General features: G+C 37.5%; 1 protein-coding gene across 11 annotated transcripts in view; it reads right to left on the reverse strand.

Moving 5' to 3' along the window:
* Nucleotides 1-14,519, reverse strand: part of LOC126175152 (broad-complex core protein) — a 220,323-nt gene that overhangs the window by 172,618 nt on the left and 33,186 nt on the right. For all 11 annotated transcript variants that reach the window (XM_049921724.1, XM_049921730.1, XM_049921729.1 and 8 more), the window contains exons 3-4: nucleotides 11,975-12,160; nucleotides 8,110-8,830 (exon numbers count right to left, since the gene is read on the reverse strand). In XM_049921724.1, coding sequence (XP_049777681.1) covers nucleotides 8,110-8,830; nucleotides 11,975-12,160 — 907 coding nt within the window. The remainder of the gene's footprint in view (nucleotides 1-8,109; nucleotides 8,831-11,974; nucleotides 12,161-14,519) is intronic.

Genomic DNA, 14,519 nt, shown 5'->3' on the forward strand with positions numbered 1-14,519 from the left:
TCAGATCTTGATAAGGTTTCAAAGTGGTGCAAAGATTGGTAACTTGCTTGAAATGTTCAGAAATGCAAAACTGTGCACTTCATAAGATGAAAAAACACAGTATCCTATGACTAGAATATCAATGAGTCACTGTGGGAACCAGCCAACTCATACAAGTACATGGATGTAACATTTTGCAGGGATATGAAATCGAATGATCACATAGGCTCAGTTGTTGGTGAAGTAGGTGGCAGACTGGTTTATTGGTAGAATACTAGGGACGTGCCATCATTCTACAAAGGTGAGGCTAACAAATCACTCTTGCAACCTATTCTAGAATACTGCTCCAGTGTGTGGGACCTATATCAAACAAGACAGGGGATACTGAACGTTTGCATAGAAGGGCAACACGAACGGTCAGAACATTCTTTGACTCGTGGGAGAGGATTACAGAAATACTGAAGAAACTAAAGTGGCTGACACTTGAAGACAGAAGTAAACTACCTTGAGAAAGTCTACTAACAGTTTCAAGAACCAGTTTTAAATGATGACTAAGAATATCCTACAACCCCCTGTGTATTGCTCACACAGGTATCATGAGGACAATATCAGATTAATTACAGGATGCACAGAGGCATTCAAACAGTCATTCTTCCCGTGCACCATATGTGAATGGAACAAGAAGAAACCCTAATAACTGGTATAACTGGAAGTATCCTCTGTCAAGCACTTCATGGTGGTTTGCAGAGTATAGTTGTAGATGTGGATGTCAACTGTTTATTTTTTTTTGTTTCAAAAGTCTGTTACTTTCTGGATAGCCCTCATATTTTATTTTATCGTTACATACTTTTTTGTACTTAACTATAATTATATGTTTTTACGTAGTTTCACTTTACACTACATAAAACTACATATTATTGCTTTTTACCCTCTTCAAGTTGCCTATCACCCTGAGTAGGCTGCAACCTTAGAAAAACGTCCAAACCCGGCCTACCATAAAAGCTGAAGATAGAAAATAAATTATTTCTAAAAACCCTTTTTAGTGCAATAAAACATGTTTAATTGCATTTGGAGTTGGATTGTGAAGGAGATGCTTCTGCAAGACTCGAATTTCAGTCCTCAAAAGCAAAGCCGATGCAGTAACATAACTATGTATAGCATTATAGTAACCACTGATGGGTTATTAAAGGGGTTTGTGTGCTGTTGAGACTGGCAGAGGCGCAAACAAAAGACTACTGGTTCCAAGTTTTTTGACTGCGAGCGACTTTTGCCAATTCAGAACTAGGGAACGTGTGTACTATGAAAAGTTTGCCAAACAGCACTTCTTTAGAGTACACGGGTTTTTCTGTTCCATCAAAATTATCATCTAAATTAAGACTCAGCTTATGGTGGGCAAAGCTTTTACTACTTATGGACAGATTGTTTATGTCATGCATGCAATAAACAGACTGGTTACTGTATTAAGTGCCAAATTCAGCAACATGCACGTGCGCGCGCGCTCGCGCACACACACACACACACACACACACACACACACACACACACACACACAAAGCAAAGCCGTGCACTTGTGTAAAAAGCAGACCACCAAATTTTTCTGTATGTGCTTTGCTACAGTTACTGTGAAAATTCCATGGAACAAACTTCAAATTGTCTGAATATTGTGTGGTACTACAGAAGGTATGCAGGCAACATATTCCTGGTGAGCTGACTTTAAAGAAAAAGTAATTAGATTTTAGTTATCAAAAGACTCCAAAAAGGGTGTGCAGCTATATAAATAACTACCTCATATGGATAGCAGTTGATGAAACAATGGATGCATTGTGGACGTTTCACTGATTATCTCATTGTTGGGAAACACCTAGGGTGTTTACTGATCTCACTGTTTTGCCTTCAGCGCTGTGTGGAGGGAAGGCCTAATCTATAAACTTCTTTAACATACACTATGCAGAATGATAATGTGATTTGTTAACAGCTTTGCTACGTGATTAGAAATTGCCAGTAATTATTGGAAACAAACAAGATAAGTGGAAAGAGAGAGCTCAACAATGGATTGCCCCAACGATCAGTTCTCTCACTACATGTGTTCAATGGGTACCTGTCTAACCTCCCTGACGTAACAACCAGAAAATTCTGCTATGCCAATGACCTGACTCTTGTCATACTACAGAAGGAACTGAAGCAGACAGAAGGGATACTGACCAGTGAACTGTTTATGCGGGAAACTTGTATCAAAATCTGGAGGCTGCATCTCAGTAAGATCAAAACAGAAGTATCTTGCTTCCATTTGAACAATCATCTGGCAATCATGAACATAAGTTCCAGAAGCAACGTTCATCATCATAATTAGAAACCATAGTATCTGTTCATCTTGGACCAAGCGAAAAATGTAAGTTAACGCAGATGAGTAGGTACAATAATCTGTAATGTTCAACTACATTATTAGTGGTGTGTTAGACATAACATGACAAAGCGATATGAAATGGAAAGAGTATGTAAGGCTCGTAGTATTGAATGTGAATGATCAACTTGGATTTATTGGGAGAATTCTAGAAAAGTGTGATTCATCTGTAAAGGTGACCACATATAGGACTCGAGTGCAACCCATTCTTGAATACTGCTTAAGTATTTGAGATCCACAACTGCTTATTTTAAAGGAAGACACTGAAGTAATAATTTAGAGCAATGCTGCTATTTTTGTTACCAGTAGGAACAATAAGCATGTAAGTACTACAGAGGTGCTTCATGAACTCAAATGGAAATCCTTGAGGCGGAGGTGATGTTCTTTTGTGAAACACTTTTGTTAGTCATTTTTCTCTTGCTCCATTTGTGAGTGAAACAACAAGGGGATGACTAGTAGAAAACAAGATACGCCCCACCATACACCATATGGTGGCTTGTGGAATATTTATGTAGATTCACACACTCTCCTTCACACAGCAGCTTCTGAATCTAGCTCAGAAACTAAAGAGTTGTGACAACATCCTCATGAGTATGACGATTACCTGAGGATCCCGTATTCTTTAGCCTTGGGTTTGTTGTACTCAGTTGCCAAGTATTGTACAACTGTCTGGATGAAAAGCCATCATTCAAAGCTTGCTGACACCATACTGTATTCTACCATGTGCATAAAATTTGTTACTATCAGATCTACCCAAGTTCATTGGCTTCTGCTGTTAACAGATATTATGCCAGATCATTCAGGCAGATCTACTGTTCTTATGAGGAACTCGACAAGATCTCCAGTAATTATAATCTACCCACACAAATGAACCTGCTACTTTTAAATCTTCAAAGGCTACAGTCACAAAATCCTACTCAGCATGACATTTCTCACATGATAGCCAGAATGGAAACGTCAATGTGAAGTAGAAACAGATGTGCACCTGCATATCATCATCTCAAGGTGATGGGTTCCCAACTGGCTCTCACACGCCACACAGGGCCTAGACTGCCCTGAATCAAAACTGAATGGGCTGTGGCAGAAAAGATGTACATCCCAAATGAAACAAGCTGCATAATCCAAATTGGGACTGTGAAACTCCATGCCAGGCTACACAGTAAACTGTCATTTACTACCAGATTCGAGCACATCACAGTCTTGAAGATGATTTCCTGCTAGCAACACCACACATTATGCATGGACTGAAGAACTTGATATTCAGTTATGACACATATCTAAACTTATCAGTTCACTATTTCTCATTTCTATATATGAGTCTATAAGCATAAACTGTTGACAATTGTGTTTACTAGACACACAAAAAACAATGTTGGCAAACTTAATGGAGAAGATGCCTCAAAGCAATTACTGATTTCCTGCAAAGTGTCAGAACGCACAAATCAGCCCAATAGCTTCGTTTGGAATGGAAGTCTTTAAAAAGCTGGACCTGAAGTAATTCAAGAAGACTAAGTTCTTGTTATGTATTCCAACTGCTCAGATCTACATGCTGAAGACAGCAACTGTCCTAAACATAGTCTATTCATATTTAAAATACAATTCACATGCCTGGCCCAAGCACAGCAACATACTGCCGAAGAAGTGCGTGGCAGCTGACTGGAAGTAATAAAATAATTACAAAGATAGTGTTTCTCAAAACCCCACATTGTGTGTTGCTCTACAGAGAACTTCTACCGAATATAGTGTTGGCACCTGAACATGCTCTAACAAGGTTGGGGTACATGGACTGAAGCTGTTGATTTCTATAATGAAAGTTCACAAGCTATGAAATTTATGACTGATTCATTCCTAAGAGAATCCTCAGTTTCACTAGAAGATGCACAAAATGCATTCACTGAACCTAAAATCAAAAATGCTCCTGTGTACATCCACAGCAACTTAGGTTTCCTTGGCAGCAGCATTGAAGAATCAGAAACTCTGTACTGTGTTGTCTTTGCAGAAACAGTAAGAAATTCGGGATATTTAATTCAACTACTATCTGCAATATCCTCAATAGGCGAGGAAAAGACACGTCACCAGACATATCTCCTGGAATACTTCATGTTCTAAAATTAACACCACTAACATTTTAGGGCTCTAGAGGCGAAGTGAATCCAGCTTCCCTAAGAGAGACAACCCTGACAGAAAATCATGCAGGTCGCGAAACCTAGAAGTGGCAGCCCCATCACATGACAACTTGCACAGCACTCGTAACGCAGCTAGGTGATTATAAAATTACCGGCAAACTCACAAACAGCCTTGGATACAGAACTGGATCAACTGGTGAAAACAAGAAAATCTCAAAAGGACAAACAATTTGGCATTATGGATTATGTCTCTTTGGCAACAAGGAATGTTAGAGGACTGACCAACAAAGAGAGTGAGTTAAATCAAGTACTCAAAGAAAGGAAAGTAGACACTGCAATAATAACACAAATTAAGAAAAAACTAAAAGGAACGAAAGATTCAACAGGCTACTGGATGGTTTACAGTGGTGTCCCACGAAGAAAATGAGCTAATGCTGAAGTAGAAATATTAGTCAATGATAAATGGAGAGGAACGATTCATGAATACAGCTTCATAAATGAAAGAAAAATGATAGATTTCAAATTCGAAAAGGTCGTCTAACATTTAAAGTTGTCTACTGCCGAGAGGAGGGAAGGAAGGATAATACTGATACTTTTTACGATGATCTTCAGAAAGAAATGAACAAAATCAACAAGATGGACCATGTTGTCATCAATAGCGGTTTTAAAGCGATGGTTGGAAATCTATTTATACCAGAAACAGTAGGACTATTTGGAGGAAAGACCCTCAATAATAACAGGCATGAACTACCCCAGTTTGCCTCCTTCAACAATTTTAAAATTATTAACACATATTACAGAAAGAAAGACGTACACAAGTTTACATGCAGTGCACATGGATTAAGGTCTGTGATTAATTACATATTAATTAATGATAAAATGAAGGATCTCATGCAAGATGTATGTGTTTACAGAGGAAGCGACATAGGCAGTAAAATAACATTACTATCAAGATGGAAGAAGGCAAAGAAACTCCAAAAGAAGCCACAACAAGAGTTGTTCAAAGTATATCTCCTGTTGGAATACAGTATTAGAAAACTTTATCAATACAGACTCCAAGAAAAGCTTGATTCACTATAAGTCAATGAAGACATCGATACAGAATGGAATAATATCAAAACCTGCATCACTGAAGTAGTCTCAGAAGCACTTGGTAAAAGGAATAAAGCGGATGGGAAAAAACAACTCAGAATTTGCAACACAGAAATTAAAGAAGCCATTAAAGAAAAACAAATGGCTTATTTGAAGTTTATACAGACAAAAACATCAGAAAGTTGGGAAACACACAAAATAAAAAGGAATGCTGTAAAACAAATAGTGTGCAAAGCACACCGAGAGTCGTGAGACTCATTCATAAGGGTCCTAGAACACGAAGTACATGGTAGACAGCAATGTGCATACAAGGTCATGAAAGTCCTCAACAAGGAAGAAAAAGGACACTGTCTCACTGAATATTATACCCAATGAACAATGGATTATTATTATACCGATCTGTGGAGTATACAGAAGAAAGAAGATGACAGTGAAGAAAGTATGTACAATGAAACAGTAGATCCAATTACTATGGACAAACTACAAAAGGCTTTGAAAGGCATGAAGAACATAAAAGCTACTTGAATAGATGGAATAAATGCAGAGCTAATTAAATATGGAGGGTTACCACTAGATAAAAGACTTTCACAATTAATAAATGAATGTTGGTCGAACTGCAAGGTCCCAGATGCTTGGTATACAGCAGAAGTAATCTCTCTTTTCAATAAAGGGAAATGTAATGACTGTAAAAACTTTCACAGCATACATCTTCTAAACACTGGATTCAAATTATAATTAAAAATCATCAATAACCGCATGAAGAATATTACAGAAACTATTATTTCTGAAGAACAAAATGGATTCATATCAGGTAGTTCATGCACAGACAATGTGTTTGTAATTTAAAACATCATAGAAAAACACCAGAAAATTTAATAAAGAAACCCATGTGGCCTTCATCGACCTTGAGAAGGCCTTTGACTTGTGAGACACAATAACCTATGGAGTATTATGCCTTGAGTATGGATATCTTTATCGCCTAATAGAGGTAGTGAAAAGTTTTTACAAAACTACATGCACTGTAATAAACACAGGTAGGAATCAATTCGAAGAAATAATCATTAGACAAGGATGTGGACTATCACCTATCCTTTTTAATCTCTACAGTGACTTCATTCTTCGCAAATGGAAAACGAAAGTGAGATAACGAATTAGGAATACCTGAATATACTTTTGTTTGCTGATAACATCATTATTATTTTAAAAAATAAAGGTGACCTCTAAAGATCAGTATACCAGCTGAACAAAATTTGCAAGAAGTACAACTTTAAAATTTCTAGTAACAAAACAAAAATAATGGCATTCCGAGGAAAATATCCAGTCAGATCAAAAACTGTTTTGGATAATTCAGTTTTAGAACAAGTGTCTCAAATCTCTAATTTAGGCTGTGCTCCAAGTTTTGATTTGCACCCCGATATTGAAATAAGGTACACAAAATTCCAGGCTGTCTGTGGTACCATTAGCAGAATACTGGGCCATGAAGTACAAACAGAAGCCATCATGAAATTCTATGAAGTAACAGCAATTCCGGTGTTATCCTATGGAAACAAAAGCTGGCTTGCCACAAAAAGACAAAAAAACAAAATTTGAACAGCAGCGATGAGCTTCCTAAGAAAGACGAAGGGCTGCACAAGGAGAGATATGCTTAGAAACGAAAATATTAGAACAAAATTAAATATTTTCAGCATGAATGAAAAAATTCAAAAATATCGTTAAGTTGGAAGCAACACCTCATGAGAATTCCAGGTCACAGAATTCCTCAGAGGATCTTGAATTACAAGCAAAATAGAAAAAAAGAGATATTGGAAAGCCTAAAAAAAGATGGGAATTATTTTGTTTGAGTTTGGGAGAGAGAACAGCATAATCCTTGAAAGGAAGATGATGATCATCCATCATCATCTTGTCATGGGGAGAGATCATTTTCCTCCTACAAAAACATTTTTTCTGACCATCAACATTATATGACCGCAGAGGATTTGGAAGAGTACCTGGTTGTTCATTGTGCTTCAAAATGAAAGGTAATTTTAATGAAGACAGACATTTTAGTAAAAGATGTGACCGAAAATAAATTTATTTTATTTTTACAGTATAGAGTTTCAGAATAAAAAAATTAAATAAAACAAAATGAACCTTCTTAATGCTTCATGTGCTTCTGGTGCATTTAAGTGGATAATAAGGTAGTATAGCGGGTTATGGTGTAATTGCTGGTGCATTTAAGTGGATAATAAGGTAGTATAGCAGGTTATGGTGTAATTCAGAAGTTTATTTCCGTTGAGATTGATGTTTTATGTTAAATATTTAACAAAATATTTTTGGTTCTGTAACTGACCTAAAGTTAAAATCTATGAGGGACTACACACAGGGAGGCCATGGCTCAAATACAGCTCATATGAATGTAGCAAGCAATGATCACGAAGATACAAAAAGACTCACACAAGATTAGCAATGAAGCTGCTTCAAACTGATTAAAACAACATCACCATTGACATTTCAATCTACCAATGTTCTCACCTGTAATTGGATCTGCTGCAAGTGCTGCCATGCTGAAGTTGAAGCTACCAGCAGAGGTAATGGAACCAAACAGTTTGCTTTCAGCAGCAGAGAGATAGGAAGGTGGCTGTCCTTGAACACTGTCATGGTCATCTTGTTCGCCTTTTGTTTGCTGCTGGCGGGTCTCATCAGCCTGTTCTACAGAGTCAGTGCTGTTCTCCACATCTCCTCCTGTGCCACAGTGTTCGGCAGGCTCCGACTTGACGCCGTCCATCACATTCCTGCCATTTGGTGAGGGCGAAGTTTCGCGCTCGCCACCACCATTACCCTCTGCCTCCATCTTTATGTTTCCCTGGTGTGACTGCTTGCCAGAAGGAAAATTGGAAGTCGAGAAATCGGCTGGAGATGGTTGCTGCTGTTGGCTGGGGCATGGGGCTGTTTCGGTAGTAGGTTCAGAAGTGCGTGCCCGCTTGTTTGTTATCGGAATCTGTGACTGATCGGACGATGGATCCTGTAAATTGTGGTGCTGATGATCTGGAGACATCCGCCTCTCCCGCCTCCCAAAACCTGTGATGGCACTGCCTCCGCCTGCCATGGCAGCTCTTCGCAGCAACTGGTTGACTGGAACACCGGTGGGAGTCGAGTGTACTGGTGGCGAGTGTGGGGAGGTGAAGAAAGTGTCATCCATGAGACTGTGGTGCAGGGCATTGCGTGGGAACGAGCTGTGTGGTGGAACTGGCACCTGCAGACATCATAACAGAAACAAATTGTACCTCACAAAAAGTCCTTTCAAAGAACTATTAAACCATTAATACATTACATCACAAATTCATTAACTCGAATGATTTTTAATGAATATCTCATTCAGAAAAATTTAAATGTCAGGTGAAATGATGACTACAACTCTTCTTTTAAGCAAATTAGCCAATTATTAACCAATATTTATTTTAGTCGCCACATTTCAAATAGTGCAACTACTTTGGTTGGTAAAAGTATTTTAAAAAGTTGAAACAAAACTGGAAATTATAATTAAAGATTTCAATTGTTACTCTCATTTTTTTATCTTCCATTATTGGCACATTTTCCCCAGGCATGCTGTATTAATGTTACACTCCCCAATAATATTTCACCTGTTATTTGCTTCTCCATCTCACAGCAATAAGCTATCACGTTAGTATCCAAACAGAAGACACATTCTACTCTGACCACTCTTATAATGCCATTCATAAGTCCAACTCTTTGTTTCTTTTTTCCCCCTTCAGAAAATAAGGCTCCGTTCTCTTTATTTAAGTTGGGAGAGGGGGGGGGGGGGGCACAGCACGGTTGATGTTTGTTGTTCATACCTTCTTCACCTTGTAATCGTTCACTTTGTCGGCAGACTAAACACACTAGTAATCTCAGATTTCTTTTATAAAATTGTTCGCCTGGCATTGTAGCTGCAAAACCAATCCTTTGGTATAAAGCTGGGTGTGTATTCCTAAAACAATGCTTTGGTGCCGTAGTTCATTGACACAATTGGTGGTACTAATTGTTTTAGTAACAGCTGATGATGGAGGTGAGCTACGTCAACAAAATTCTGTTCCAATAAGACACTCACACTCAGCTGTATGCCTATGAACTGGTTTCACAATATAACTATTAATTAGATCAGAAATTTCTTTGACAAAATTGCTTCCGACTAACATAACAAAAAGACTTTCATGACGAGGAAATTCCATTCCACATGTCGCAAATGTAAAATGGGAAATGATTTCGGTGGCTCTACAATAAGATATCTCCTCAACTTCCACCAAAAATCATTGAGACTCTGTCAAAAAAAACTTCTCATACAAGAGAACCATAAGGGTTAAAAGACTTAGGACTGAAATAAAACACTGAGGTGACAAAAGTCATTGGACAGTGATATGCACATATACAGATGGCAGTAGCATCATGGGTACAAGGTATAAAATAGCAGTGTATCAGTGGAGCTGCCATTTGTACTTATGTGATTCATGTGAAAAGCTTTCCAACGTGATTATGGCCACATGACGACAATTGACAGAGTTTGAACACAGAATGGTAGTTGGTGCTAGATGCATGGGACATTCCATTTAGGAAATTGTTAGGAAATTCAACATTCCAAGATCCACAGCATCAAGAGTGTGCCAAGAATACCACATTTCAGGCATTACCTCTCACCACGGACTATGCAACGCCTGACAACTTTCGCTTGATGACCCAGAACAGCTGTGTTAGCATTGAGTTGTCAATGCAAACAAGACAAGCAACTCTGCATGAAATAACCACAGAAATCAATATGGGATGTACACCGAACATATCCGTTAGGACAAAGCAGTGGAATTTGGCGTTAATGAGCTACGGCAGCATATGACCGATGTGAGTGCCTTTGCTAACAATAAGAAATTGCCTGCAGCACCTCTCCTGTGCTCATGACCATATGGTCATATTGGATCCTAGACAATTGGGAAACTGTAGCCTGGTAAGATAAGTCCCAATTTAGGCTGTTAAAGAGCTAATGGTAGGGCTCAACAGTGGCACAGATTGCACAAATCCATGGACACAAGCTGTCAACATGGCATTGTGCAAGCTGGTGGTGGCGGCTCTATAATGGGTGTGGGCTGTGTTCGCATGGAATGGACCGGATCCTCTGGTGCAAATGAACCGCACCTTGACTGGAAATGATTATGTTCAGCTACTTGAAGACCATCTGCAGCCATTAATGGACTTCATGTTCCTAAACAATGATGGGATTTATCCACTGAAGACGTGAAGTCTGTAAATGAGTCTGCAATCATTTTATTTTTGGAATTTTTATTTTCACAAGTCCATGAGCATGTACCATGTACTCACATGTTTAACTTGACAATGATTTTTTATCAGAATATTTTATCGATCTGAAGCCAAAACTGGTAATAAAGTGTAAAGAAATCTGCGTGATCAAGATGGACTTGTGAAAATAAAAGTGCCAATGATGGAATTGTCGATGGATCACAATCATTCATGACTGGTGTGAACAAAACTCGGGAAAATTCGAGCAAATGATTTGGCCACTCAGATCACCCGACATGAATTCCTATGAACAATTATGGTACATAATCGAGAAATCAGTTTGTGCACAAAATACTGCACAGACAACACTTTCATAGTTATGGGTGACTACAGAAGGAGCATGGCTCAAGAACTCTGCAGAGGACTTCCAACAACTTGCTGGGTACATGCCACATAGAGTTTCTACATTATGCTGGGAAATGGGAAGTCCGATGTGATATTAGGAGGTATTCCATTACTTTTATCATCTCGGTGTATTACTAACCTTCATATACTTTCCAATGATGATGATTATATTGCTTGGACAAAAGTGGATGACAGGCCTATCCTAAAGTTGGTCATCTCATTACAGGACTCAAAACATTTACAAATTATTTTTATCACAATAGTTGGTCATATCCTTTACTAAAAGGATCTTGCAAATTCTTTTTATATGATTAACTTTGTGCAGTATTGCAGCAGTTACCCTGAATGCGAATAATCATGAACTTTTCAAGTTTCAACTGTAGTAAAAATATAACTTATTAGCTGCTGAAAGAGAAAGGAATGAAAGCGAAGAATAACAGTACATAAATAATGACAACAAATGGGTCTTAGGTAGGAAAGGGGAGAAAACAAAACAAAATGAGGTGATGAGTCTTCACACTGCAATTACAGCAGCAATGTAATGTTTTTATTTCGCAGACTACTTACACATACAACTTTTTAAAAGCTTGAACTGTTAAGAACTGGAGGAGAACCATTAATTAAACATAGGAAGGCTTGTTGCATCAGACTATGGTGAATTCGTTTAAAAACAGTTATGGTAAAAATTTCAATGAAATTACGGACTTACCTCTTCTCTTTCATCTGCTTGCTGCGTAAGTCCACTAACTCTTAAAACTTCAGCAGTTTTTAGAAAGGAGCTGAGATTGCGCTGGTGCACATTTACTTCCCCATGGTAGATAAATTCAACAAGGGCATGGAGATCCGCAAATGCCACATCCTGGAGGACTATCACTGGGTGCTTGCAAGGAGTACTCTAGAAACAACAAAGCTATAGATGGAGTACTAGAAAAACTCCCATACTGACCATGAGATGATCAGCAGAAATCTGTTGATACAAGAATAGTGAAACAAGAGCTGTGTAACGGTGCCAGTCTTTCAAAAGTTACACTGCAAACAATGTGGTACATACAGTGTTCTTTCAATGCTGTACACAAATTCACATATAAAATGATGGTGATATCTGTACACAACAAATATGACATTTCTGAGCCAATAATTAATCATAACTCACACATAATGAAAAATTATTCCAGGTGACAGCTACTACAAATGAGTGTGTGGTACAAATCTACATGCTAAAATGCCAATTTCTGCTCATTATTTGTGTAGTAGTAGATGACCATATGTCACATCCTTAAACCTAATAGCACTTTAGATTAAAAATTAATTTTCTTTACGGGCTGATAATATAAAGCAGTTGACCTTAAGATTAACACAGAACATGACCTCAGATCAAGACAACCTTGGAAATCTGCAGTGTATAAATGTTAATCCTGCAGATTATGTCTCCATGAAGTAGGATCATTTTTGACTGGGCTATATTTCGTGAATAAAGTAGAGTTCAACTGCAACAGTAAGTTCAAAACCTAGTGCATTACAAAACAATGCCTAAACAATGCCTATGTTCTGTGCAAATACAAGTTAAAATGAAACAAATAAAACATAAAATAAAGGAAAGGCAAACATTCACCTATTGCTGATAGATGTGTGGTGCATAGAAACAAGCAACAGAAACAGCATTTTACTAGCTTTCAAGCTCTTGATCACCACAAACGTCAATTATTATCGGTCAGCATCCTTGGTTACAGCATTTTCAAAAATCTTTGAGAAAATAATTTACTCAAAGAGTAGTTAGCCATCTCAAAAGTAATGGGATACTTTGTAAACCACAGTTCGGATTTAAAAAACGCTGTTCCATTGAGACAGCAATATACAATTTCACTGTCCACATAATAAGAGTCTTTAAATAGTAAAATATCATCAATAGGAACTTTCTGTGACTTGTACAAAGCATTTGATCGTGTGAACCATGACATTGTGTTACAGAAATTACAATTCTATGGTAAAAATGGGATAGCATATGAATGGTTTAAGTCACACCTACAGAACAGGAAACAAAAAGTTTCTTTATAAGGATCAAGTGATTTAAATAAGTTTGCCACGTCATCTAACTGGGGCGAAATTACATTAAGTGTTCCACAGGGTTCAATCATGGGTCCCCTTCTATTCTTGATATATGTGAACAACCTCCCTTCTTATCTGAAACAAGAAGCTGAACTGACACTGTTTGCTGATGATACAAGCATCATTATTAATTCACTAAAAGAAACTCCAATTGAAAACTATACAAACAAGGTCTTTGGAAAAGTCATTAACTGGTTTCTGCAAATGGGCTTGCTCTAAATTTTGGAAAACCACAGTACATCCAATTTTCTGCTGCAAAAAATGTAATTCCTTCAATAAATATAATACATCAACAGAAGTCAGCAGACAGGGTGGAGCATACTAAGTTTTTGGGTGTACATATAGATGAGAATCTTAATTGGAAAATTCATATTTTGGGTCTTCTAAAGTGACTAGGTTCTAGCAACTTTTGCAATAAGAATAATTTCCAATTTTGAGAACATAGAAATTAGTAAGCTAACATACTTTGCATACTTTCACTCTCTGATGTCACACGGAATAATACTTTGGGGTAACTCAACACTTAGACAAAAGGTGGTGGTTGGAATAATGTGTGGGGTTCATAGTCGCACGTCTTGTAGGCATCTTTTTAAGACTGGGAATTCTTACAACGGCCTCACAGTACATATACTCACTAATGAAATTTGTTCTCAACAACATGGACCAGTTTAAAAACAACAGTGACAATCATGATTATAATACCAGTAAAAAGAAAGACTTACATTATCCTTTACTCAACCTATCTTTGACACAGAAAGGGGTAAAATATGCTGCTATAAAAATTTTTGACAAATTACCAGATGAAATAAAATGTCTGACAAACAGCAGTGATAGCTTCAAAAATAAATTGAAATCATATCTCCTTGACAACTCCTCCTATACCATAGATGAATTCTTGAATAGGAATAAATAAATCTATTAATATAGTATATGCATGTTGTGCCATTTAAGGGAATGGGGTAAATAATAGAAATATTAATCTTTAACACTGTACTGTAAAATATATATAACAAATAACTAACATAGTAGTAGTAGTAGTAGTAGTAGTAGTAGTAGTACACACACATTCACACACACAACCACTATCACCAGAACACACATGACCATGACTGCAGCAAGTTTCCTGTGTATGAATGTATGTACATCTA

This window comes from Schistocerca cancellata, chromosome 3 (genome assembly GCF_023864275.1).
Source record: "Schistocerca cancellata isolate TAMUIC-IGC-003103 chromosome 3, iqSchCanc2.1, whole genome shotgun sequence".
NCBI lineage: Eukaryota > Metazoa > Arthropoda > Insecta > Orthoptera > Acrididae > Schistocerca > Schistocerca cancellata.